Genomic DNA, 27,793 nt, shown 5'->3' with positions numbered 1-27,793 from the left:
AAGCTGTCCAAGCTGAACATTTCCATATTTTTATGTACTGCTAGCAGTGAATCGGTTTCCAATTGCGTTAATTATGTCTAGATATGCCCTTGGTTCATTGACGGCCATTCGGCCAAGTTCTAGGCTAAAAAAGTTAGATTTCTCTTTCACCAATAGTCCATTAATCATGAAGCATGACATTATAATTTAAAAAGCGTCCAAATATAGCCTGGGGATCATGTGTACGTATAGTTTGGGGGCACAAGGACAAAGTCGCCAGACGCTAAATGGAGCCTAATGACAAACAACGATGATCAATCCGTTTTCCAACTACAGTGAACACCGCCCACAGATGGCTGGGTTTCTGCACAAATCCGACGTGAATCACTTCAATGCAACTTAGCGGTTGCCCACAGTCCTTACTACGGGCCACAAGTCATTTTCATAAATCACTTTCGTGAGCTCGACTTTCGCCAGACAAACTCTTCGGACTTCAAATTCAAAAGTAATATTTTGCTGATAGATTTGTGCACATGTTTGCCATAATTCATTCGATTCCCGGGACAGCTGGGGTCACCGAGCCAAGCAATAATACTCTCGTCCTCCTGCTCGTGATACAGCTGATACGATTAGTTGAATGCGTCAAATATACAAACGTACACTGCTTCTAGGTGAGTGTAGTACCAAATCCTCGGATTTATTCTTTGATAGAGCAATTTTTGGTCATAAAACCGCTATCGAAAGCTCAATAAGTCTACGTAAGCACAAGATATACCCGACTTAAGTCTTTTTGGTGTTGGCGACACTTTCGAATATGCCAATTCTTTATTGAGCAGCTTAAAAGTGTGCATCACTTTATTAATGCTCATGTAAAAACTGTGTATAATTTGCATATAAAAGTCTGAAAATATTCCTGACCTGCACAGCTTCCTGTTACCCATGGATTTTCGTTTACTTTTGTTTGTGGCCCAATATCTTCGGGCTTCCTGGCAGCCCCCGTTCCTGTTCAGACTGTTATTTGTTTTATATGCGTTATACCAGCTGAATTTAGTTTAAGTTCCTAAAGTTCGGTATAAATTAACACAGGTGAATTACGAGCGAGGTTGGTATCTCATTTTCTTCTAATTTAGTAAGTTGAAAAATAAAAGACACAAAGATTAAGGCCATTCGGCAAAGTTCTGTTTAAATAAATAAAGACATTTAATTATTGATTAACGTTTACAAAGTTAAAAGCTTAAGGTTACACGAAAATAAAGCGTTTAAAATCACATGTGAAATACCATATTAATAATAGCATAATAATGGACGGACAGCGCTCCAAGTTACAGTCCCCCGTCCCCTATGACGAGTGCTGAATAATACAAGGATAGATATCGTGCGAGCCGAAGCTTCTGTTCATTTTGGTTGAATGGTTTGTCCGTTTGTCTAGCTGTTCGTCCACTGATAAATACGATGGGTAATACGATGGCTTGACCTGACGGCAGCCAGCGGCTCGAGGAAATTAGTGGTTGCCATGTTTGAAGAGCAAACAGAGCAGCGGGCAGGACATGTAAACTACAGCGCTTAATTAGAGCCTAGACACGTGCAATGCATTTAACAAAAAATTCGCGTTTTCCCGCCGCATCGCTCCAATTAAAAGCCACTGAAAGCCGAGGCCTTAAGCAGCGCCGCAAGGACACAGGAGCTTAGTAGGACTGCCGGGGAATAGGACCACCTCCTTTCGGCAGTATTTTCCGCGTCAACAAAGGGAATAGCGCTCTGGTTGAATTCTGGCATCGGCTCAAGCACACTCCTGTACACCTTGCGATCGTTGAGCGGTTGGATGGGTCGGAAATTGTTGTTCAAGTGCTCATCGTTGGCCGTGAGCTGGCGGAAGGCGTTGAGCTGAGGATAAAAAATGGATAATCGTCTTTCATGAGGGGCTTTGGATGGGATTATTATGACTCACCTGCTTCTCAGTTATATCGATCGGCTGCATGAAGTCAATCCAGATGACATCTTCGCTACACGGCGGAGTTGTCAGCGAACCCACGTAGCTATAGTAGTTCAGTAGGTCCAATGAAAGGTAACTGTGCAGGGGCATTGGGTTGGTGATATTAACCGACATGCCCTTTCTACCAATTTTGGCGAGCTGCTCTGTAAACTCCTCGTAGCTCTCAGTGCCCTCTCTTCTGACCTAAAAATATAAAAGATGTTACACCTTGAAGGTTCTACATAGGTACACCACAGGCTTAGATTCTAACCTGAAAGAAGAATGCCATCACGGCAAGTCCATGATCCTTGCCGAGGGCACTTTCAAAGTCTGGGTACTCTAGATTACGCAGCACCACATGTAGTTCGGCGGGATAGGCGTGGTTATCTATCAGATCCTCACTGCCCACTGTATCGTTCTCGCCCCAGTGGAAGTGGAACTGCTCGAACTGATAGCCGGTATAGGGTGCCTGTTCGGCTAGAGGCCCGCCTCGGACACGCGGCTCCTTGCCATCCTCAAAGCTCATCCTCACTAGCACCGTGTGGCCGTTGTTCGTCATGTGGATGGCTTTCGGCGAAACCATGGAGTTGAAAAACTCCAGCGGGGGATACTCTTTTTCCTCAACGTTGACCAAATCAATGTTTATGGGGCTCTGCTGTTTGCCACTGCAGCGGTTGTAGTCCTCACTCCAGTGCTCGGGACCATGTTTCCCTCCATATCCAAAGTCTTGAGCCAGGCCAGACGACGCTGCAGGGAGAGAGGTGCATACGCAAGCAGAGACTGTTAATCGATCTCCCGCAGGTGTTAATTGCTTCGGCACTCGCCTCCGAATCGCTGACATCGTCTGTGTCTGTGACAGTCTGGATTGAGATGCGTTGTTTGATCAAGCTATCTATGAAAGCGACAACTATTTTTGATAGCGGGGAAAGCTAAAAATACCCTTATGTTGGTCCTACCACTCAATTCGCACTTTGCACTTATGAACACATCGATGTGCTCTGGCTGTCGTCAGAGTGTATCAGGTGCTCCCAGATCAAACACCGGTCCACACGTAATTGCACGTTTAATTAGCATTAATCGAGCAAAAATTATCCATGTAAAGTTTGTTGAGTTTCTCAGCCGAGAAATATTCCATTGCTAGGCTAGGGTAAAAACTGACTGGTCTGCGTGTCTGTCTGTCAGTTTGTCTGGGGAGAAATGCTTTAAAAACATGATCTGTCTTATTTAAAAATTTGCATATTAATAGCTAGAGATTATTTTTGTACGCGTCTGCTATATTAACAACTAATTTGTGGGCTACAAAAAAATCCCAACAAAATTAGCTTAGCTCTGGAACTGAATTATCTGTCATTAGCTTTGGTGTGTTTTTAGATGCCAGACAAGTTACAAATTTACGTGAATTATGAACTAATTGATTTTGGCCAGCTGGCCTGTTTAGTATTTTGAACCACAAATTAGCAAAACATTGCGGTGAAATTAAATTAAATAACATAGAATAAGTGGACCACTGCGAAAATTAAACAAGTGCGTCCAGGGCAATCGGAAATCATGCGTAATTAATGTGAATGGGGAGGAACCGTCCAGAAAACCAGACGAACATGCTGAAGCGTAAAGATCAGTCAGGTGACCAGACATAAATTAAATGTCGTATCGCAGACATGTCCAGACTTCTGACGATGTGATAGTCGTATAATTTTCACCTGGCTGTGTTGAAATATTACGGAGATAATCGTTGGCCACAACTAATATTTGGAAAAAGAGTAACATGTTCAGTTCAATGTCTACCCGATAAGCGAATTAACGAATGAGACCAACTCGCAGTCCCCTTATTCATTCATTGATTCATTCATTAGCTAGTCTTGGGACATCACTACTCGGGGTAATTTTCAAATATTTGTATAACTTAATTACTAAGAAACTTTCACAGAATCGATATCGGAGTGTTTGTGCTAGATTATTGATCTGTTTATTTAACGCAATTTATTCGTATGTTTGTTATCTTCCGGTTTGCTCACCATAGGCCAAGATCAGGGAAAAGCCCAGTGCTGTACTAGTGGGGTTACACCGCCACATAGTTCAGATTCGATTCACTTTTGAGAGACACTTGCCGCCTTATCGGGCTGTCGGACTGACGGAGCACTGCCTTTGTCACCTTGTAAATTACAGTAACTATTTAAGGCCTGCTGCCAATTCACAAATCTAGCGGCTTTCCGACGGTATTTGTGTCTATTGTCTGTTTTCTGTGCCCGATTCGTGCTCACCGGCCAAGTGCGGTCACACAACTGTGGTTAGGGTCGGAGCGGTGCCTAAACTTATATCACTTCGCCCGAGCTTGTCTCGTGCTGATTGCTTCTGTTGTCCTCTCTTTCTGCTCGATGTGGCCCAGTGGTACTTCCAATTCCACTTAAATTGAATCCCCAATTGGCTCCGTCGTCGGGAGAGTTCCACTTGGCCATCGACGCACTCACCGCTCCCCTCTCTTTCTGCCCTAAATCAAAAGGGTAAATCAAAAGGGAAGTCGAAAATTCGAATGGTTTGCCACTACGCGGCTTCACCTGCCTTACTCTGAGACGGAGTATAACTGATTATCAATTACTGAAATATACAAACTTATGTATGTACATATGTACATACATACATACATACATATGTACATGCGTACATACATATGTACATATATTACTGGAACGGTATAATTTTCGGTGTTTGTTCTTCTTCCACATTTTACACACAGATTTTGCAGCTTCTTCATCATGTGATATCCTGTACACAGGTTGCCTCTAATATTCCACCACTAGTTTAACTTAAGCTTGAACTTATTTTCAGTTATATGTATGTACATATATGTATGTCCACTTGCATCAAAGCACCAAAGCACGAATGCAATTATTCATAGCACTGTTAACTCTTCCTGCAACATAATTATTGACATAAATAACTATTAGTGGATATACCCACTTTCAAGCGGGGTACACTCATGTTAGCTCTCAAGCATTGTCAGTGTTCCGTTATATTTATTCGTTCTCTTCTGCATACGCCTCTCCTATTGCATTACAGCATTGCCATATTTAAGCAAGCTATTGCCATTGAGTAGGGTATAATCAGAGAAGATATAAAATAAAATCGCATTTAAAATGCTAAACATATTTTTTTAATCCTGAAGGTAAACAAATCATTTAGAATGTCGAACTAGAGTCTATGTGTACAACATTTTTGGAAAAAAGTGTGTGCAGCATTCGCTGAAGAAAAACACGAACTTGTTTCTTGGCGAATGACTAATTGTGTGCGTGAGGGGAAGTAAATGTCGAACGCCAAGTTCGATGACGAAGACGAAGACGACGATGATGACACAGTTGGGGATGGGGACAGCTGGCGGCGAAAGCGAACACTATAAAGTCGGATGCCAAATGCCAATAGTGCACGAGCGCGACTGTGGGAGACCCTTGAGAGAGAGTGGGGTCTTGAGTGGACTGGGTTGCAAAACCGCAGGTACAGTCCGATCTCTGTGTCCGATCATTGACGGGGTCGTGAGAGCTTATCTCATGTTTATGGAGCTGTACGAGTACTACTATGCACAATATACGAGTACGAGTATATCTGAGCGATACTTAGGTTGATTGCTTTGCTGTTTATCTTGGCATCACATGTCGCAGCCACAAATCGCAACGCAATTGAAATGTACTATGTATGTACGCCTAATGGAATTACTGTTGCATGGTAATCGGTGTAGTGCAGTGCGGCGTGTTTGCATTGCATTTCCCCCGGGAAATTAAATATTAACAATATAGAATGCCTTTTATTGCAGTTTGAGGTGATCAATAAACCATTTTTATTACCAATTGTACAACAGATCGCATTCCTAGTAGTGGATTCCGTATGGCTTTATGAACATTGTCCATGCAGATTGCTCTGATCTGGGGGAATTTTTCCGTTGACCCACTCACCGGATTGACTCATCTTGAAGCCCGTTTTTGGCAATGGAAACTTTTTCATTTTGCCACTTTCATTGTAGTAAACTCTGACGTACTGGGGCGTGAGCTGGGCGTTTATTAAAACGACCTCCAAGACATGTCAAGCGAGAGCGAGCATAAAGTCTAGTTCCGCGAACAAACACAAACTACAATCTATGTACTACAATCTGGAAAAGTTTTTCAGAGAACACTTACGCGTTTGCCCGCCTTATAATACTCGACTCTTTTTGTATTCTTATTTTTGAGCAGGTCTCTAATTACTTTGTTTGGGGCTTGAAGGGGGATGAGGGACTACGAAGAGTCGGATACCGAGAGAGTAAGTGCTTTTTTCTGGCTTTGAGTTCTTAACTGAAAACAAAATTCATACATATGTATATACGTATATATGTGTACTATATACATATGTACATATGTATATACCTTTATATGTATGCACTGTCGGTAGCCTGCGGTGAATGCGTAAATGTTTTATAATTCGGTGACACAAAGTAGAACTTTTAATATCTAACCCCAGAAAGACGGCACACGACGAATTTCTGTTCGTAATGGGGGTAAAATGTGTTTTATCATTTTGCTTTTAATTCTCCTCTGATTACAAAGCCTTTGCTAGGCAAAGCAAACGGACCGAACCAAACCAAAACCATTTGGATACGAAATAAATGCACAAAAATTAGTAATTTGTCGGAATGTAAAAAGTCGCAGCGCAAGGAGTTGCCCGGAGAATTAGGAGAAACCGTGATTGCGGATAGATATACATACATACATAAATACATAAATAGATACATAGATACGGATAGCGAGGTATGGGTTTGTGCTGAGTAATCTACAGAGAGAGCGAGTTCTGAACAAAGCTCCCGGCAATAATCCCAGCGTCTGTTCACATCTACATACATCCACATCAATAATCATTCTAATAAGACTCGTTGGCATTTGCCATGGGACAGGGGCAGCCTTTATTCATATTTATTTTTAATTAAAGTGCAACTGCCGACGAGCTGCGGCTGCCTTTACTCAATTTACCCCTGAAAGTGGTTCAGGAGAGTGCCCCGACCAGGAAAGGTTGGCAGTTTGTCGTCGCAGCTCGAACTATTTGTTGTCGCGGTCTCCAAAAACCATACTCTACGGCGTTTATGCATTGGCGCTTATCATATCGGTAAAAATTTGCATTAGAAATCACTCCATTATCGGCATTCCGACTTCGCCATGAACATAGAATCAGTGAAGTACTTTCAACAATGCAGCGTAACTTGTCCAACTAGTAGCACAGTGGCGGTTGGCCACAGCACGCGCTCCACACGCGCGACTCGAACCCACAAAGAGCCTACAGGGCATGGCGCGGGTATAATCACCCATAAACACACACATTTTTACCAATGGCCCATGCCCCGGCATGTCATCCATTAGAGCATCACAAGTGCTAAGCCAATGACTGTTTCTGGTAGAGCTTACTTCGCTGACCAAGTCGAGGCATCCTTTGCCGCCACAGATGACATGTGAAACACAGAACAAGCATGTGGATGCGGTTGGCTTTAAGAGCGCAGAGCACCCACAAAGAGCTCTCATCATTTCTCTCTCTCTCTCTCTGTTGCCACACACTCTCTCTTGATGCTTTGCAGCTACCAACTGGCTGCACGACGGAGGATGCCACTGCCTCCGACAAGCAACAACTTTCATTGATAAAAACGCCTGCTGCCGGATCCCGTGGCTCAGTCGTTACGCGAGCCCCAGTCAGTCCGTGCCGAATTCGGGGGAAGTCCTTTTTTGATTCTGACGAGACGGTCTTTTCGGTGGATTTCCGTGTGCGGGACCCTCTGACTTAATTAAAAATCGCGTACACGCGGCGTGTCAACAAGTTAATGTGCTGTATAAGCAGCTCACAGCGGCTTACGAAGCCATCAAACGAACTGCTTAAGCTCCTTTAAAAAATTCCCGATTCAGCATAATTTTACTGAATAAACAGTTGAAATTGCAGCAAAGTTTTGCGTCCAATTGGCGCCACTCCACAGTCGCAGTTGGTAAACTTTAGCTCTTCCCGATGATAAATTGTTAAGGAACTTTTCTGCGAGTTTTCTTTTTCGGGAGCAAGTGGCAATTGAAATGACAATTTTGCAATCAGACAGCATTTAGTTCTGGGAAAGTTATAATGCTTCTGCTTTGGTAGCGCAAAAAAAAAATAGAGTAAATAGATTCAGTATCCTCTGCGATACGAAAAGACTGCACATTAAATCCAAAAGGTGAGCAGAGTCCCTGATTCGACTTACTTGAGCACACATCCGCTTCACATGAATCGAATAAATACACTTACCAGAAAAGTTGTAAAGCATTCGAAGCATTTAAAGCATGAATAAATCGGTGAATAAAAATATTTTCAATGTAAAAAGGCGAAACTTTTGTACACTTTTCTCTCGTTTGCCAGATGAATTTCATCAAAAAAATGGTAATAATGGTTTTCAAGTGTATATAAAAGGGATAACATGTTGATTGCGAAATTGAGGTCCTGTCTTGCTGTCAAAGTCAGTATATTAACTCTACGATTTTTTCAAAAATCACAATGGGTAGTTTGGAAATCTTGCAAGGAAATCCAGAATCCAGTGAAGCCGAGTTTTTAACTCTGGTGACAAGAGAGGGCCTCTCCATGTTGCTTTTATTATCTCTAGATATACTGCTTGAGGCTTGGTTGCCACTACAACAGCAGAATTTCAGTCAACTATTTCTATCTCTTTGTTTTCGTTAACGAAACCTTAAGTAAAATCTGTTTTAGAATTGGCATTCCTTTTCTGCGTGAAATAAAACTTTATAATATATATATTCAATATATATTTTATATTCTAACTAATACAAGAACAGGTTCCGGGAAGAATCAACATGAAATATAATATTATTGTACTTACATTCTCCTAAAAATAAAGTAGGGTCCTTTAAGATTTCGAATTTCGAAACTGTCATTAGATTTTCAGCAATGGAAAGGACATCAGCTTCGGCGCTTCTAGACGAAATTTATGTTCTCAAGTGTCGCAAATGCAAAATAAATTTCAGTTTTCCCCAGTGTAGTTGTGTTGACTTTGGTTTTTCTGCTGAACTTTATTTACTCGCCAACATTCTGTCTGCCATCATTTTTAGCGCTTTTTACTTACCGCTTGTTACATTTATGATGAATCGCGCTTCGAGCCCATGTCAAACCATTTGCGTTGGAACGTTCGATGAGGGGACTTTGGTTCAAGATACATTTCACATTAAGTAGTTTAACAGTCATTTTGTTTTAAGAAGATTACTACCGCCCTTCATTCGTAAAAACACGGTAAAGAACGTCTTAATGGACAATTGAGAAGAGCTTAAACATGTTTGCTTATTGGCCAGAAAAACAATCCAATGTCCGAGGCACACTTGACCATCGCCATGGCGACTAAGCGGATTTCAAAGACATATCCCGATGGACACTGAAACTGAAATATCAAAAGAATGAGTCAACAAGCAGCCTGTGCTGGCTCCATCCCGACTGTCTTTCTCCGTCTTGCGGCCCCGTTCGTTCCCAACCCGGTTGATATCGCCTCCTTTGTTTGTCAGACACACCTGAGTGGCCGCCGGTCTTTGTGGCATTTACCAAGTTAACAAGTCGTGGCATCTCGCATCGTCTGACTTATAAGCCCCATGAAGAGCGCCTGTGGTGGTGCTCCTTGAGAATCAACTGGCCTCGGAGAAACCTCCTTTGGCTTGCCCGGAGTGATGCAGGGCGTCCGTATCAGTTCCTCGTTCATCCGCGCACCCCCTCTCATATGCACCGACGAGTGCACTTGTGAGCTTTGGCCTGCCACCGGGCGGGTCACAATGCATTCCGTATCTTAAAGCTGTCGTGCCTTAAACCCAAACAAAATGAATACTTGGCATGCTCTAATGCGACAACGTTCTCGGTTTCAGCTGCAGAGATCTGTCTCATGGTCCCAGTATCTCTATGTCCAACAGCCTCAGCAGCAGAGCCTGAACCAACACCCGCATCACCATCAAAACTACATTTCGGCCTTTAAGTGCCTGTTGATGATGGTGGCATAGAACTTTCAGTGGCAGCCTTGGGCGGCAAACATTTCATTTAGAACATCTAGGCGGGGTCATGTGGCAGGCACCGAGAGTGATGAGTGGAGAAGGTGGTAAGTGCATATGAGGACTGCAATAAACTACGTATGTATGTAAGTATGTATATATGAATGTACATACATACGTATGTACACAAGTGAAAACTATGAAATGAAAACTGGCTCGACTATAAATCAATACATCCATGGGGCTTATGGGCTCGCTCACATCGCAAAGCAAAAAATCACGAAACAAATCGGTGAAGAATTTTTCTTCGACGAAGATATACCTCGTATTAAGGGTCAAAGGTCTCCCGTATGGTGAATTCTTTGTGGGTCCTGCGTAAATACCAACGATACCAAAATGTTGAATATTTTTCTTTGAGAACTCTTTGCCAAATAAGGGTTCATCGGATCATGGCAGCCTTCTGATGCTGCATATGAAAAATAAACGGTGCACATTCCATTCCAGACGAGTCCAAAGCTACACATGTGACAGCGTGCGTGGACGAGTGGGAGTGGCAGGGTAGAGACGAATAGCAATCAGTATCTTTAAAGCTTTTCCCAAATACTACATGGTTATTTAAAGTCATATAATGTTTGCGTTGCATTTGCCCCCATAATACATTCATAGGGTGCTTGTTCAGCGGCATGAGGAAATGTTTTAGTATAGTATAACCAAATTCGTGTTTGGCAGATGGCAACCACCAGAGTGAACAAATCCAACGGCACGTGACGAAACTAAAGCCCGTAAACTGTCGTTAAGCATGGTATTTTCTACGCCAATTTGTCTGGATGTTGCGTCCACGGCAGAGGCAGAATCCCGATTAATGGTGTCCCAAGTCGCGTTTCAGCAAAACGTGTGATACATTCCGATGATTTTGTATTTATTTACAGAAACATTCGTTATTTATTTAAGAACTTATTAAAAATAACCTAAAACGAGTAAGAACGTTTGTGAGACGCTTCGTACGAGTCACAATTTGTATACCCGGTACTCAGTCAGTATATCTGTACCTTAGTGGTTTTTTGACTAATTTTACATTTAAATTTTTTGTAAATCTGTGATCTACATCTCATCACTTCTTACACCAACACGCCCTTTTAGCTGGGGAAGCCACTGCAAATTAATTTCCTCATAGTCTCTGAGAACGAGGCGTCAAACAAGACGGCCAGACAGACAGGTATTGACTCGGCTGTTGATGCTGGTCAAGAATATATGTACATATATACTTTGCGGGGTCGGAAACGTTTCCTTCTGTGCGATACATACATACATCCACTTTTGCACACAAATACAATAAACCCTATTTACGCTTCGAGTACCGGGTATAAATATTAACATGTGAACAACCAATGCCATGTTTTAGGATTTCTGGGGAGCGCAATAAGACGGATCAGTCAACACCAGATAAGCAAACCATTACAAAGTCCTTTGCTGCTACTACAGCTTAAAATGGTCATCTGTCCTTCTTGGGAAATTGTGGCTTTTCAATGTATCCATTTACATACATGCATTTGTACATATGTATTTACATACATATGTATGTATGTTTATGTATAAATATACGAGATGACTGTTTTTGATGGGCAAAACACACTCGTTTAGAATGCACTCAAACATTTATGGCACCATCCTTTCATGATGGTTATAGTGGTATAAATACTTATGTACATGTGTATGTATGTGAACACATGCACACCAAATCTAAAGGTAATTCATATACATAAAAGTATCCTTTTGACGAGCTTTGCTCTACGCTCTTTGATGATTAATTGAATTTATTCGCGCGTTTGTTTATACTTAGAATAGAATGCCGAATTTTGCATTTACATTTTTAGTAAAGTTTTTGCATTAGCCTTTGAAATGTTTTTGTTTCGTTTAAAGAGCGCTAACAATATATATGTATGTACATACTTATACCTGAACTACTCGTACATATGTACTACATACATACATACACATGTATTTTCCCGTAGGGCCTGCAAACTTGTTCTATAAAACTAATCAAGTAAAGCACAGAAGAATTTTAGCAAGGCCTGTCTACGTGCTCAAATGGATCTATCTGTGAGCCATGGCAGTAGATATACATACATAAGCCAGAATAGTTTGACCAAGAGCTCTCTAGACTTAGATCCACTGCTCGAACTTTATCCCACTAAAAATGTTCTTCAAAAACACGAAAAGTTTTCCTTACACGTATTTATGCATAACTTGTCTCCTTCCAAGTTTCTATAAAACATTTACAGTGGAGACACGAATAAATTAAACTTTTATTTAAAGCAAAAACAGGGGGATATAACCCTCTGGAGGTCCGTAGTCTGCGTGTCGCTGCTCGGACGATGGCGATGTCTAAGTTCCTCATTAACGGCATTGATTGGTGCATCCACTGGAATACCATATTGATAGCACTATTCAACACAACAGTTTGTAAATATTTATTTCAAGCATTATAATATTCCAATCAGTTTTTACTGCCTTTAAAAATATAATTTTAACATTAAAGTTTAAACATTTATTAATTTAATTACAAATAACTAATTAATTATATCAAGAAAGTAAAAATTGGCTGACTAGTGTAGAATATTTATGTGCATTTATTGAACCACTCCTTTCTGTGAGGGTTGTCCCCCTTGATTTGAGAGAAGGCGATTAAGGTTATTGTTGGAAGCTGCCGAGCTTTTTCGGCAACTCTGACTCCACATTTACGACAATTATTCTCCGTATTTAGTTTTTAATATTTCTGTTTATTATTCGACGATTTTATACAATTTGAAGGGAGCGTGGCCGTGAACTGCGATTCGGTGTGTTAAACTTTACAATATTTGAGAGCTCGATTAATATAACGGGTTCGAGTTGGAATTTTGTAGAACTAATTTGGACTGCTCGGCGATGCGCGGCGATCGACAATATTTTAGACTGCCACAAAGAAAAGGTCGAAGCACTGCAATATAAGCAGTACGAAGGGTGCATACATATGCGTGCGCTTCTATGCACTGTAAGAGGGAGCGATGAGCGCGACAATAGCAAACTAGTATAAGAGCGTGTAAAGAGAGTATACATGTAAACAAGGCGAGCTGCTCTTAGTAATTATGTAGCTGCTGCTGCTCCGAACATACTCCCCCCCGTTGAAAGACCAGGGCTTTTAACAGGATCCTCAACGGGTAGGACGCACAGCTTGTTGACAGCTCGTCGAGTGGTTCCGGATGGTGTCCTCAGGACGGCGACTCGCACAGTCCCATCAGCTCCAGCGATGACCTCGATCACCCTGGCCAAAGGCCACTTCAACGGCGGCAGGTTCTCATCCTTGATGCAGACGACGTCGTTGACTTGAATGGAAGGCTGCGGTGTGCGCCATTTGGCACGTTGTTGGAGTAGAGTCAAGTACTCCTCACTCCAACGCTTCCAAAAGATCTGCTGGGCACAGGTGATGCGTTGCCCGCCATCCAATCTTTTGTAGTTGAGACCCGTTACGTCTGGCTCAGGAAACTCCATCAGCGGACGACCAATTAGAAAATGTCCTGGTGTGAGGACGCGAAGATATTCAGGGTTTTCTGAAATAGCAATAAGAGGTCGAGAATTGATTACTGCCTGGATTTGGCAAACCAAGGTCCGCAGCTCGTCGAAGGTAAAGAGGGAAGATCCCACGGAGCGATACATATGAAGTCCTTTCTTCTTGACTGATGCCAATAGTCCCACGAAATGGGGATAGAGGAAGGGTATGAATCTCCAATATGAGTCATTGTATAAGGCACTGCCGTAGTCAATTCCAGTGAAGTCGAATGCAGGCGAATCCTGCACTGCGATCCTGCGATCCTTCCGTAGGTCAGCTATGATATGCTCCACCAGACGAGTTCTGGATTTGCAGCATATGAAAAATTTCCGCAACTCTCGAGAAACGGTTTTTATGCCGCCGATGGGCATTGCTCCAAGTGCCTGTGGACCAGCATGATGATGTTTTCGATAAAAGTGAGTGATTATGGCGAACGTCATAATCCGTGGATGATCCCTGGGCAAAATTATTGGGTGACGATCATCGAAGCCGAGAGTTGAATGATGTAGACGGCCACCAACGCGAATGGGACCAAATTTGTGGTGAAGGTGGGCGAGTTGAAGGATTCGACGTAGCAATTTCGATCCTTTGCATAGGTTTTTAGACGAGAGATGCGGTGATTTCGTACCACTTTTGAACTTCTGAACGTATCCAACAGGGCGCATTATGACTCCGAATGAGTTAATGTGCTTTAACGAAAGCGAGATGTTGACACGCTCAGACGATAAACGACGAAAGAGTGGGGGCCGAGTGCCCGCCACCAGACGAGTGTTGGTAACGGAATGCTCCTCGCAATGATGCTCCTCCTTTGCAGCCTGAGCGATCGGTCCACATGTGTTCTCCACTTCCCAAAATTGATGAATCAACTCATCGAGCCGAGTGCTGTGATTGGTTTCATCCGAAGATTGGGTTGTGCTAAACGAAGATGTGTTGTGGGCCAAATGCACGCCCGAGTGCCAGGCAGCCAAAGACTGTGCGGCGATAAACGACGATAGGTAGGGAGACGATTGTCCGCCAGAGTGCCCGCAATCCGAAGATTGGGCTGTTGTAAGCGACGATGTGTTGGGGACGATTGCCCGCCAGAGTGCCCGCAATCCGAAGAGTGGGCTGCGACAAACGAAGACAGGTTGGGGCCCGAGTGCCCGCCACCAGAAATGATCCATCCGAAATGTGTCTTCTGCAGCAACGGAAGTCCAGGCGCCAGCTGAATTTGTCCCACACACAGCAACTCGAAGAACAGCCCAGCTCCGATGAGCAGGTCAATCCGTTGCGGCTTGTGGAACGACGGGTCAGCAAGCTGTATATTAGACGGGATATTCCAATTAGAGACGCTAATTGGGATGCTGGGTTGCTTGTCCGTGATCTTCTGGGCAACGACGGAAGTGATGCTAGTGGTGAACTCTGAAATCCGCGATTTCAGAACGAGATCCACCGAGATACCTTCAGTTGAGAAGCTAGCATCTCCTATGCCAGAGACCGCGGTAAGCGATTTGGTTTTTCTAAGTTTTAGCTGATTAGCTAGACGACTTGTGACGAAATGTAATTGTGATCCTGAGTCCAAAAGTGCGCGACATGGCACGAAAGTTCCAACGTTGTTTTTTACGAGAACGACGACGGTGGCTAACAGCACAGCATCAGAATGACTTTGGGATATTAGGGCTTGAGGCAATGAGGACGACATGGCAACCATGGCACTATGACTTGGTTGTTGTTGCGAGGCTTTACTCGTAGAAGCAGATTGAGATGTCTCTGTTGGACGAACGAAATGCAAAAGCGTGTGGTGCTTCGATCGGCAAGTACGGCAGGGACCGGATTTACAATCCTTCAAATGATGGCCCCTTCGTAAGCAATTAAGGCATAATAAGAGCCGCTTTGCTTCCACCTGACGATCATTCGGCGACAGAGGTGCAAACCGTGGACAATTGGCAATCATATGGTTCGTGCCCTCGCATAACACACAAGAGACGGGGGCGCTCGATGCGACGAAAGATTTTCTATGATGCGTACTCACGGTTTTCCCGGACTTGCCAACCTGATCTTGCCCTTGCGTTGATTGATCCGCATTTTCAAGCGTTCGACATCTCTTTTCCAAAAATCCAGACAATTTTTCCCATGACGGCAGCTCTTGATTCGACGAAGTCTCCTCCCATCTGCTCTGAGTGGCCTTGTCCAGCTTCTGAAGTACTGTCTGTACAAGAATACAGTCTGCTACTTCTTCCTTACTAGCCAGCGATTCCATTGCACGAATATGTGAGGTGACTCTGTCAGTCAGTTCCCTCAGCTTGCCCACCGATGCGTCAGCCTTCTCCAACCCAAAAATCCCTCTGATGTGTGCCTGCAAAATAAAACGTTTATTATCAAAGCGACGCTTTAAAATATCTAATGCCACGATATAATTAGCCTCATTTATATCCAATGAGCTGATGGTATTGAGGGCTGCGCCACTCAAACAGGAACGTAGATGCTGCAGCTTTTCGATAGGGGTCAGCTCGGACTCCTTGTCAATGATCGCGGTGAACATTGAGAAGAAATTGGCCCACTCCGTGTAAATTCCACTAAACCTTGGCAGCTCCAGCTGAGGTAACCGAGATCGATTGGCCATAACGACGATTGATTGGGATGCACTTGAGTTGGGGTTGATTGTCGAACAATGCTTGGTGCTGGACCGACTTCCAAGCTCGCGCTGAAGAATGGTCCGCAGTGATAATATGGACGAGTCGAATTTGGCAGGTACTTCACTGGACATGGACTCAAAATCCATTTCCTCTAAGCTGTTGTGCGCCACGGCAAAATTAGATTCCAGTACAGTCAACGATTGCAACAGTCCTTGCAGATCATATTCATCCATTTGGCACAGCTTCTCACAATCCATATCCGTGCGTATTGATTCTAGCCTATCGAAAATAGATCTAGTTTTCAACTTCAAAAAATGTAATCCGAGACGCAGGGAATTGTGTGCTGTGTGCTGCGTTGGCACTAAAACTTCCACCACTTGGAGCAGCGCCAAATGCCACCGACTCGCTATGTGTTTCACCAGCCTCATTTGCCATAGCAAACGATCCACTTTTTCTATTATTTTTTCTATTTCCCATGTTTTGGCTACAGATAGTTGACGCGGAGTGTATTGGTCGAAGTTAAATTCGATTTTTCAACAAGCGATACAAGCTCAAACGTTTTGTGTGTTCACTTTTGCGGCACTTTTTTATGTGCGCGAGAGAACGATCGAGAGAGTGCACTGATTTCGAGTTCGAATTCCAAAGAGAGTTATTGCAGCCGGTCACGAGAGATGGCTGAAGCAAACGACGAAAGAGTAGACGAAAAAAGCTAACGGACCTCGCTTAGAACTCTATGCAGCCGGTCTCGACAGTGCGTTGCGCAGGCTGAAGCAGACGGTGAAAGAGAAAACGAAAACGAATAGCGGGCCGCTAGCACTGCCACGGTCGGCCACAACGACTTTTGTTCGCTCTTTTTCTTAGCAAATGTTGAGTTATATGTTTAAAATTCGAAGAATTAAATGTTTAAACACTTTAACGCACTATAAGTTCACGGCAATCACGTCGGGGTCACCAAAATGTTGGAAGCTGCCGAGCTTTTTCGGCAACTCTGACTCCACATTTACGACAATTATTCTCCGTATTTAGTTTTTAATATTTCTGTTTATTATTCGACGATTTTATACAATTTGAAGGGAGCGTGGCCGTGAACTGCGATTCGGTGTGTTAAACTTTACAATATTTGAGAGCTCGATTAATATAACGGGTTCGAGTTGGAATTTTGTAGAACTAATTTGGACTGCTCGGCGATGCGCGGCGATCGACAATATTTTAGACTGCCACAAAGAAAAGGTCGAAGCACTGCAATATAAGCAGTACGAAGGGTGCATACATATGCGTGCGCTTCTATGCACTGTAAGAGGGAGCGATGAGCGCGACAATAGCAAACTAGTATAAGAGCGTGTAAAGAGAGTATACATGTAAACAAGGCGAGCTGCTCTTAGTAATTATGTAGCTGCTGCTGCTCCGAACAGTTATGTATCGCTGTATCCATAGTTATGTATGTTTGTATGTATGTTTATGGGAATCATTAGCCACATGCATACATACATATGTACATACATACACACATATGTACGTACACATGTGAATTGAAAGGTTTTGCACCTGTTCTGGGAAAATGCTCGTTATTATCAGTTCAATGAAACCAATCCAAGTGATATTTCTTTCTCTATAATTGAATTAAGAAATGTAAAAAGAAAACTAATCAAAATAAGCGCAGCAGACCTTCTAGTCGAATGGTTTCGTTTCGAAAGAAATGGCTTACTTTTAATAGCAATTGAGTACATGCTTACATATGCACATATGTATATACATTATTATATGTACATACATATATCGCACCCAACTACATTTTAAATAATTAGAACTGGAGAATGCCCATACCCAAGCACCAAGCTTGAACAATGTATAATGATGTCTATGCAGCACTGGGCACAATTTAGTAAAGTGATTCCCACTCATCTGCATTGTGCATTATGGGGCTACCAGCAACCTCTAAATGCTTTTTATCCTGGCAACCATTTCGCCGTCCCCCGACAAGCATTTTCCGCAATTCAATTGTCATGGCAGCTGTTTGCACTGGCGGTAACATCAGCCGAAAGAGCTCCGAAGGAGGAGCCACTACTGCCACCAGAAGAAATTGAAACTTAATTTAAATAAATTATTGTTGCTTGCTCTTTTGCGCCCGCACTCAGCGATTTGCGTCTCTGCAAGTGGCCGGATAATTTGCTCCCCACCCATCCAACATCCGCCATCCACAGGCCACAGTTCTTCGGCAGATGAGAGAAGGGAACATTTCAAACCATTTCCACTAGTAATTAAATTTTGAGTGCAGATGAAATTGTACCGGAAAAATAAAGTACAAAATGCATTTGCATTCGCCAGCCAAATCCCGCTCCTGCTGCTCCAGCCAAATGTACAAATTCAATTGGAGGACCAGTAATACCCATATAAAAGACCCACCGTGCACCTCAGCCCGCTCCAATGGCCACGCAGAGCCTAACACAGGCAATAGATAACACTTATGTGAAGGCCTGGCCCATTGAGAGGACAGTGCAGATACTTTGAAAGGACTCGACCCGACACGACTCGGATCGACGGGGCGCTAATCGAGTGAATGTCAAACGTGCACTAACAAGTCACGTCAGTTCCCACAAAAGGAAAAAAAACAGGCTAGGGCTGATGGTCTACCTAGTTAGATATGTTGTCGCCTAACAGGGTTGCTCTGGTTGCTCACATGATTCTATTCCTTTGAAGACTTTAGGGGAGGTGCACAGACTTTGAAGAGGATGAGGCAGATTCCCTTTCTTTGAAGCTTCTGGGACTGAGGCTGGGGGGCAGCATCAATCACGTTTCATGGACTGCCCGAAGCGATTGTTGTTTGACAATTTGATTAATCTACTTATGACAGCTTCAAAACGCGTATGTCTGTCTGTCAAGGCGGGATTCCAGGCATTAAAGTGTCTTTTGCAAATCAAATCAATGTCTATTTCGCACACTAAAGCTCAACAGATGCTCAGCTTTTGTTTCAACAACTTACACTCAATTGAGAGAGTACCTATCAAGTAACAAACATGTGGAACTGTTCAAGTGAAATCTTGTCTGCGTACTCAATACAAATCGAGTGGGAACGTTGTAGGCGCGTAGCTTAATTATATCACTTTTTCATTCTGGCTATAGCAATAATCTGAGCTAAGCCAAAGATTTTGCGTTTTCGGTTTTTTCACATCTCAAAAATTGTAAATGTCATAGATTCTCGTTCTTTGTGTGGCCAAATATTGAAATAAATTATATTTCTTAAATCTTCGAGTACCTCATATAACAAGAAAGGATCGCGGAACTTCAGACTCTATGAGCTATTTTCCTTTCTTTTGTCTACCGAGCTATAGCGCAGGAGTGCAGCTGCCGTTAGTGCTTGAGACGCACACACTGTTAGGACAATTTCTTGAAAATTGACTTCGGCAGAGCACTACCTTTTGAACTGTGGCACATGGAACATTTAACGAGAAGACGGCCCCAGCTTGGGCACAGCTCAACTGAACTGACAGCCGTCCTAAGCTGCTTGATTGCCACATGCTTCCAGACATCAGCGCCCAAACACATTGCAACATTTGTGGCGATGGGAACGCATTTGAGTGCCATATCCTTTATGAATGATTAATTGCCGTTCCCATTGCCACTGCTAGTCGCCACAGAATTTCAACAAATGGTCCAAAACGGTTTCATTTCGATTTGCACCAAAATTTATTCCACATCGAGCCAGAACAAAGGCCAAAAGTTTTGAGAGCAAAAACCAGAACTGGTGTCCTTTGTGCGCGCAGAGAAAGCGGGAGCTATGACAAATTTCAATTGGCCAATTAGTGCCAATTAAATGGCATAAAGGACCAACAACAGCCAGAGCCACAGCCGCATTCAGGCCAATACCTCACCGTTTACAAAAGCGGAACTATTTTCCAGCGAGATCTTCCACAAAAGGCAGAGCCGTCAAGAGTTGTAAATATAATAATACTCATATAATAAGGAGACGCTGTAGCGGAAGGGCCCGGGACATGGTCACTTGTAGTTGTTGTACTCATTGTGCAGTTTCTCTGCTCTGTTGACTGAAAGCTGAAGTTGTTCTTCTCCAGCTGCTGTTTCTGGAAAAACTTTTGTTCACGGAATTTGTCTTTGGCCTCGACTGCGGCTGCCAAGTGCTCTGACTCTGACTCCGCCTCTAGTTCTATTTAGTTTTGGTTCTGGGTGAGACCCCGCGAAGGAGGTTGACTCTGAGATGTTCGTGTTTGAGTTTCAGTTGAAGAGCACTTGCGGCAAATCCTCAAGTTCATGGGCCCTGCAGGTCTCACGTGGCCGGCTTCCAGTTATTTAATAAGCAATTAAGTTGCCCTAATTAACAAGGCTTCCCAGGATTTGCATAATCAGTAATCATCAGGTCAGATGCCTACCTGCCAGCCTGCCTGTCTGGACACTCCTCAGCTCAGACTCAGGCAGTATTTGGGCTCGATGCAAGTGTTAATTGATTTCGGATACGTCTTAAGTATGTCTTAGACTGGACCCCTGGGACCCACACCCCTCCCCAACGCCCCCTTCAACAGGTAAACATATAAATGGCGGCAGTCCCCGAGTTGTGGGTTCAGTTGTTGCCAAAACATGAACGCGTTCAGACCTTTGCGAGACGTTGCGCATGTGCCACATAATTATTGGAATTAGGTTGAAAATATTTCTTCAGATTTCAAGTGTTTTATGTTGAAATAATAATAGTCTTAAATTTGAATCTTATTCTAAATAAGAAAAATTAATTTAAAATCCAATTCGTAGTTCACTTTTTTGTGCATTTTTTTGCATAAAAAAACATTAAATATGCCGTTTAAGGATAGGAAATGTTTTCTCATTTAAGTGTGGAATTCTTTTCAACTCCCTCCATCAAAACCAACACAATGTTATTGGTTTCACGCTGATGTTAAGAACTTTTACATCGATGGCCCGGGCCCACCTGCTGCTCTCGCCCTGATTGACCGACAAAAGTTGAAGCAAAGTTTAGGTAAGCAATTGGATCTTTGTGCCCGGAAATCGTTGAGTACGGAGGGTGGCAGATGAAAAGAAACATTAATGGGAACTAGGGTGATGCCCGCAGATATAGTTATTTTTTTTGCACAACCAAAGCTCTGACAGCATCTAGGATTGTTCTCTTTGTGTCGACATATTGATTACATTCACTTTAACTCTCCGAATAGTTGACGGATTCATTATCGTAGTGGTCTTAGTTACTCCCCTTGGCCGTATGGATGACCATATTCATTTCTTTTTAATAAAAATAAAATGTTCAGATCTTTTACGCCATTTCCCTTTACTTATAACTTTACCAGAATGAAGATAATCCGAGCGACGGGTATCTAATTTTATTTGTCCTAAAGTTTGCTAAGGCCACAGGTTTAACTTTTTAAGTTTTGCGCCAAGACAAAAGAAGAGCTGAATCGAAGTCTTAAACCTCTAAAATGTGATTAAATTGATGCTGAAAAAACTACTTAACCACGACCATCCGCAAGAAAGCGGAGGACCAATCAAACGAAGAGCATCGATTAAGAGAAACTACGCTTTTATCTGTCCTATTTCAGCCATCCCCTGGCCAAGAGCTAATTGAAACAAGCCCGTCGTGGCTGTGGCTGTGTCTGTGGCTTTTCCTGTGCACCTTGAAAATGCTTCGTGACCGCCACATCCGCCATGATGCACCACCAATGAGAACAGCCGGGGAGCTGCAGCACGGGGCAGCTTTACCAAATTCGGTAATTGGAGCGCCGACAAGTAAATAAGCGCAATCCCAGCTTCCGAGCGGAACTCACCTTTGAGGCACATCGGGCACACACAGCCCTGCACGTCCTGGCTCCAGTTTGAATTGGGAGAAAGCCGTAAATTTGGCAAAAGGTAAACCGTACGCCATGGACATGGAGGCCCTCATGTCAGCGCTGCCCACCCTAACAACAGAGGCAGCCAGCAGCAGCCTCTGGCTGACCAGTGCCCTGTCCCTCTCCGAGATGCTGGCCAACAGCAGCACCAGCCCCAACGCATCTCTGGTTGCCGCCACTACGAGCTCGGCGGCAGCAGCAGCAGCAGCGACGGCAGCCACAGCCTCCTCAGCGGAAACTGTGGGAAAGGTCCCAGACAAACACGAGGTGAATGACAATGTATCCACGGTACTGAGGTAACTATAAGCGACTGATTCAAGAACTCATTCTTATGAAATAGTTTGAATATATTCCATTGCAAAAATGCTTTGATTACTTCCAGTTCGTATCCCGGCTATATACACTATCGCGATAAGTACGATCTGAGTTACATTGCCAGAGTGAACCCCTTCTGGCTGCAATTCGAACCGCCGAAATCCAGCACCTTCTACCTCATGGCCGCCCTCTACTGCCTCATCTCGGTGGTGGGGTGCGTGGGGAACGCATTCGTCATCTTCATGTTCACAAACCGCAAATCGCTGCGGACGCCGGCAAACATTCTGGTGATGAATCTGGCCATTTGCGACTTTCTGATGCTCGTCAAGTGTCCCATTGCCATCTACAACAACATCAAGGAGGGGCCGGCGCTGGGCGATGCAGGTGAGTGGGACTGCAGGCCGGAGATTGTTCCTCCTTTAACCAACTTTACCCGCAGCCTGCCGCATCTACGGGTTTGTGGGCGGCCTCAGTGGCACCTGCGCCATCGGTACTCTCACGGCCATTGCCCTGGACCGGTACAACGTGGTGGTGCATCCGTTGCAGCCCCTGCGCCGCTGCTCGCGACTTCGTTCCTACCTGATTATCTTCCTCATCTGGTCCTATAGCTTCCTGTTTGCCGTGATGCCCGCCTTGGATATCGGGCTGTCCGTTTACGTGCCCGAAGGATTCCTGACCACCTGCAGCTTCGACTATCTGAACAAGGAGACTCCGGCGCGCATCTTCATGGCGCTCTTCTTCGTGGCCGCTTACTGCGTACCACTGACCACCATCGTTTACTCCTACTTCTACATCCTCAAGGTGGTGTTCACGGCGAGCCGCATCCAGTCCAACAAGGACAAGGCCAAGACGGAGCAGAAGCTGGCCTTCATCGTGGCTGCCATCATCGGACTGTGGTTCTTGGCCTGGTCGCCCTACGCCATCGTGGCCATGATGGGGGTCTTCGGCCAGGAGCGGCACATCACGCCGCTGGGCTCCATGATCCCGGCGCTCTTCTGCAAGACAGCCGCCTGCGTCGATCCGTACCTGTATGCCGCCACGCATCCCAGATTCCGCGTCGAGGTCCGCATGCTCTTCTTTGGACGCGGAGTACTGAGGCGGGTCTCCACTACGCGATCATCCTACATGACGCGCTCCCGGTCCTCGTTCAACCGACGGTTGCGCCCACCCCCCGACGCAGACCACCGGGTGGAGGCCTACCAGATGAACAACAACCTGATGATGGTGCCCGAGGAGACGGAGGAAAACGAGGAAAGTGTCGTTGTGGCTGTTGAGTTGAACAACTCGTACAGCGGCATGGAGCAGAGTAAGTTTTAAAAGGAGACCAAAGGAGAGTCGTCACCCATCCTGGAAGATGGGATAGATGGGATTGTGGCGCAATCTATTTAACATCGAATCCGCGGAATCCTTAGTCATTTGGGAAATTTGTCATGCATACACACACACACTAGGGACCCGGCTCGAAAGCGGCATGAGAATCTCTTTGCCACAAAAGAAGAGCGAACTGCTCTGTTCGGTCACTGCAATGGATTCCATGCCATGCCAGGGATTCGCACAACGCGTCGTCTCGCCCCATAATGAAAGCGAACCAAAAATGAAACGGAAATGGATATGGAACTCTTGGCCATTGTGTTGTGCGTTATGAAATGCTTCTTGGTCAAGGAGGAGAAGCTATAACGATAGCGACAGCGACAGCGACAGCAACTGAAGAAAGTGATAGCAAACATACTCACTCGTATTTAATGAGCTTACGGAATGTTTTGAGGGAATCCGAGTACAATAGTTGAAGTACAGCATGTGCGATAGGAACTGGTAATTATGTAAGTCTAGGGAATTAAGTGGTACGCATAAGCAGTGCAGAGCCAACATTAGTACAAAGAGCGATTCGAGTAGGAGTCGCCGGGCAGTGGCAGTGGCAGGGGCAGCGACAGCAGCAGCGGCAGCGGCCTGCGGGCTAATGCGGGGGGAATACGACACATCATTTCAGGGAAAGTCATACATTAAATCCAGATAATTGCGTAGGCCGGACGCACATCTGGGCACATCTGCACATTAGCAACTAAGGGCCATTCCGAGAAGGGGCAGCGAGGGGGCAAATGATTTTAAAAGGATTTTCAGATTGTTTGCGTGTTGGGTCACTACAATCAGCCTGATTGCGAACTATTTCAATTGCACTGTGATGGCAGCTAGTTGTGCATTAGGGCTTTCAATTATTCAAAGGAAGCCACAGATACATTTTCGATTTCGCAAAGTAAATTCATTTAATTGCTTCTATGTCTTGGTGTCTACTCCTGTGGCCCGGTGTACCTTATAGATATAGTAGGATGTATCGTAACCACTCTACCTAACTAAGCGATCTAAGCGACTTTGATAAAGTCAACGAGTACTTGTACCTGTCACAATGATTGAAAATTGAAAGTAAGCAACTTATACATATATCGAATTTATACCCCATAAACCTACTACTACTACTTACTGTCTGTGTATCATTTTGTGTGTAATGAATTGTGTGTGTGTGTGTGTGTGTACTATGTCCATGTATAATGTATTTATGTGTGTTTGTAGTGGAACTACAATGGGCCGGAGAACAATGACGGAACAGAAGATGAATAAGTCGCCAAGCATTTTAATTACGAGAATACAAATTTAAGCCATTGTTGTGGAAACCTATGTACTGTTTCCTTCGCCATGGCGGAGAACAATGGGCACGGGTCCAGTAACTCGTACCGTACTGTTGGTTGTAATGGTCCTCAAAACAGAATTGCAGAGAGTACATAACCGTCAACGTGAAAGGAAGGGGAGAGAGGAAGAGCGGAAGAGAGAGAGAGAAGGCAAGGGGAAAACAATTTAATTAGCATATTTAAAATGCACTTTGACAGCAGTTTTTGTATGTGCAAGCGCTTGTATCCAAATTAGTTTAATTCCGTAATTGTTTAGTAAACATGTTTTGTATTTACGGTAATGTTGAACCAAAGAACTTTCAATAAATGTGTGGAAAATGTTGTAATTAAATATATTTCATGGGTCCCACGCCACACGCACCGCTTGTCTCACCCAGCGGGCGGTCATCCAACAGGTGCACGGACAGGCAGACGAAAATATAACTGAGTATTGCAGGACCTAATAGTGTAAGTGCACATATGTATTCGTGTGTGTGTGTAAATAATAAGTAAATCCACATGAGTCCACTGCCTTTTGATTTCGTCCAAAGAGCAGCATCAGCATCCGCCACGGGGCGTATACTTTATCCGCCGAAAGAAGCCGCAAGCATTTCCCAGTATTTTTTTTGAAGAGCGCACACTCACAAGAGCCCAAACCAAGGTAAAATAATGTAAGGAATTCCACCAGTCTCGAGGAATTTACACAAAAACATCCGCCTAAAGATCCGCAACCACCAAAATTTCAAGCACAAATGCATCCACATGTACATATGTAGCTGCTGTTTGGAGGCTGCTCTTTCAGAGTCCTTACCTTCATTTGAATATCCCTTGGGGATAACAGAGAGAAAGAACGAAAGAGAGAGCGAGAGAGCGAGAGAGCGTTTGCTCAGCTACAGTGGACTCCATATAAATAGCAAATGTTCTGAGGGCCAGCTCCAACAGCTGAGAGCTTTGCCCAGTATTTCTGCTGATGGGGAAACACGGGGCCAGGCACGACGCCGGCGCCGGCTGCGAAGACAGAGCAAAAGCAAAATCTACACGCAGCGTAACAATAATTTCAGTCGTCTTTTCCCGACCAGCCAGCCCACGGTTGTTGTTCCAACAAACATTTCATTCACACACAAAACGGAATTTGTTTAAACAGAAACTTTTATTTATTTTACACATATCGAGAAAGTGATTGCCGGCTACAGAGGCCGTGGCAACGGCAGAGCAGAGGCAACGGCATTGCAGCAGCCGCCGAGTGAGTGAGTGAGCGAGAAAAGTGAAAAGCCGGGCGGAATAAGGGGAAGAGTGTGAGGGATTGCCGGCATCCTCCGAGGAAAGCCAACCCCAATCTCAATCCCAATGACCAGCCAACTCCCGCGTTTATGCTCGGTCTCGAATCGTTTTATATACCCGTGCACAGAGTACGGGTGTACGGGTGCAGTGCCCCCGCGTTTTGCCTAATTGTATTTCGATTTTCCACTTTTTTCCCCTGCTCCCAGCACTAGGGGCAATTTGCGGGCACACAGCATACAGCCATGACGAAGCAACTGCTGCAACATTCAACGTGCTACTCTGTGTACTCCACTCGATGTGTATTCCATGTGTACAGCCTGCCGCCCCGTCGATGCCCAGACAATATTGACTAAACAAACGCCATGTAGGCAATAATATTGCTTGCGATTTATCTCAGTGCACAGCCAGCCGCCCACACCGTTTACAGGGTGGCCGTTGGCCCTCCCCCTCCCCCTCCCTCAGACATGCACACTCGTCTCAGCCCAAGTGCCCCATATGTGAATGTTTGTGTATCCACGGAGTCACGAGAGACACGCAAGTCTATGGCATTCGACAGTTAACATTCGACAGTTCATGCTCATCGCCCACTCGTTTATCACCTGCGATTGCCAAGTCTATTAGGGTCGCGAGAAATGTATGCTCAACTTTGGGGCACCTTCCGTACTTTCCCTGGCAAGCACTTCTAAGGACTCTCCCTCTCTCTGTCTGCGGGACAAAGTGGCTGTCTGGCACACTGCGGCGAGCAGCGAACAGCGAAAGCAGACAACGGAGCCCGAATGACAATTGAAAGGGGCCCAAATGAGCATGCAAAGAACGGCACTCGAGGAGTGCATAGACTAGCCTGGCGGCGGGTGGGACTCCATTCCATTCCTCCATTATCCTGTCGGCGCACTCAAATTACTCATACGACGGGTTGCCTGCGCGACGGAACACAATGCCGTGCACCTCAAGTGACAACTGGCGACGGTTGCACCGTCACTCACTTTGGCACCCATATCCAGTCGCTGCCACCGACACTGCTTGAGGTGTTGTTTGCACACAGCCTTTGAAGGAATTGTTAATCTGTGAATTCGCCCATCCCCCTCCATTTCAAAGGGGACAACTATCCGCGGAGCGTTGTAAATCCTGAAAGTGTGCCACAAGCAGTGGGAGTTAATACAATTTCATGTGCTCAACATTACGTTTACTCGTATGTATGAATAAAGGTGAATATCTTTTTTGGGCAGCTCGCCTTGGGCCCTATGGAACGGCAGTAGAATATTAAAAAAACGTCAACTTATTAATTTGTGGAATAAGATTGATTCGAAATGACAGGGGGAGTTGAAACCTTTTTATATGCTGATCGAAGGTCTCTCTTTCCGCATGAGTAACGTTCACTCAAAGTCTCCCTTAAGACACCAATCGGGTGGTCTCTCACATATTTTAAAGGACATTTTGGAAGGCACACATCCACATAACATTTGCCAGACCCTTATGAATGAAACATTCCATTCGACGAGTGATTGAGTGAGGGAGGGAGTGCTGCGTGGTGCCACACTC

General features: G+C 44.5%; 2 protein-coding genes across 2 annotated transcripts; one reads left to right on the top strand and one right to left on the bottom strand.

Moving 5' to 3' along the window:
- Positions 1-1,160: 1,160 nt before the first annotated feature.
- LOC117894385 (carbonic anhydrase 2) lies at positions 1,161-4,356 on the bottom strand. Its single transcript, XM_034801391.1, has 4 exons — positions 3,967-4,356; positions 2,223-2,698; positions 1,928-2,155; positions 1,161-1,863 (listed from the first exon to the last, which is right to left on the bottom strand). The coding sequence occupies exons 1-4, from the start codon at positions 4,022-4,024 to the stop codon at positions 1,612-1,614; spliced, it is 1,014 nt and encodes a 337-aa protein (XP_034657282.1). The 5' UTR covers positions 4,025-4,356; the 3' UTR covers positions 1,161-1,611.
- Positions 4,357-7,491: 3,135 nt separating this feature from the next.
- On the top strand, positions 7,492-25,069 carry LOC117894434 (opsin, ultraviolet-sensitive). Its single transcript, XM_034801497.1, has 4 exons — positions 7,492-8,156; positions 21,711-22,294; positions 22,381-22,697; positions 22,753-25,069. Exons 2-4 carry the CDS (start codon positions 22,032-22,034, stop codon positions 23,628-23,630), a joined length of 1,458 nt encoding a protein of 485 aa, XP_034657388.1. The 5' UTR covers positions 7,492-8,156; positions 21,711-22,031; the 3' UTR covers positions 23,631-25,069.
- Positions 25,070-27,793: the final 2,724 nt, after the last annotated feature.

The sequence above is a fragment of the Drosophila subobscura genome, chromosome J, assembly GCF_008121235.1.
Source record: "Drosophila subobscura isolate 14011-0131.10 chromosome J, UCBerk_Dsub_1.0, whole genome shotgun sequence".
Taxonomy (NCBI): domain Eukaryota; kingdom Metazoa; phylum Arthropoda; class Insecta; order Diptera; family Drosophilidae; genus Drosophila; species Drosophila subobscura.
This window is presented reverse-complemented; position numbering and strand designations above follow the sequence as displayed.

Excerpts from the sequence above, each read along its gene's own strand:
- LOC117894385 (XM_034801391.1), bottom strand. The coding sequence starts at position 4,024 with ATGTGGCGGTGTAACCCCACTAGTACAGCACTGGGCTTTTCCCTGATC. Across the intron at positions 2,156-2,222 it reads TGATGGCATTCTTCTTTCAG|GTCAGAAGAGAGGGCACTGA; the intron begins GTTAGAATCTAA and ends TTATATTTTTAG. Across the intron at positions 1,864-1,927 it reads TCGATATAACTGAGAAGCAG|CTCAACGCCTTCCGCCAGCT; the intron begins GTGAGTCATAAT and ends TTTTATCCTCAG.
- LOC117894434 (XM_034801497.1), top strand. The coding sequence starts at position 22,032 with ATGGACATGGAGGCCCTCATGTCAGCGCTGCCCACCCTAACAACAGAG. Across the intron at positions 22,295-22,380 it reads AATGTATCCACGGTACTGAG|TTCGTATCCCGGCTATATAC; the intron begins GTAACTATAAGC and ends GATTACTTCCAG. Across the intron at positions 22,698-22,752 it reads GCCGGCGCTGGGCGATGCAG|CCTGCCGCATCTACGGGTTT; the intron begins GTGAGTGGGACT and ends CTTTACCCGCAG.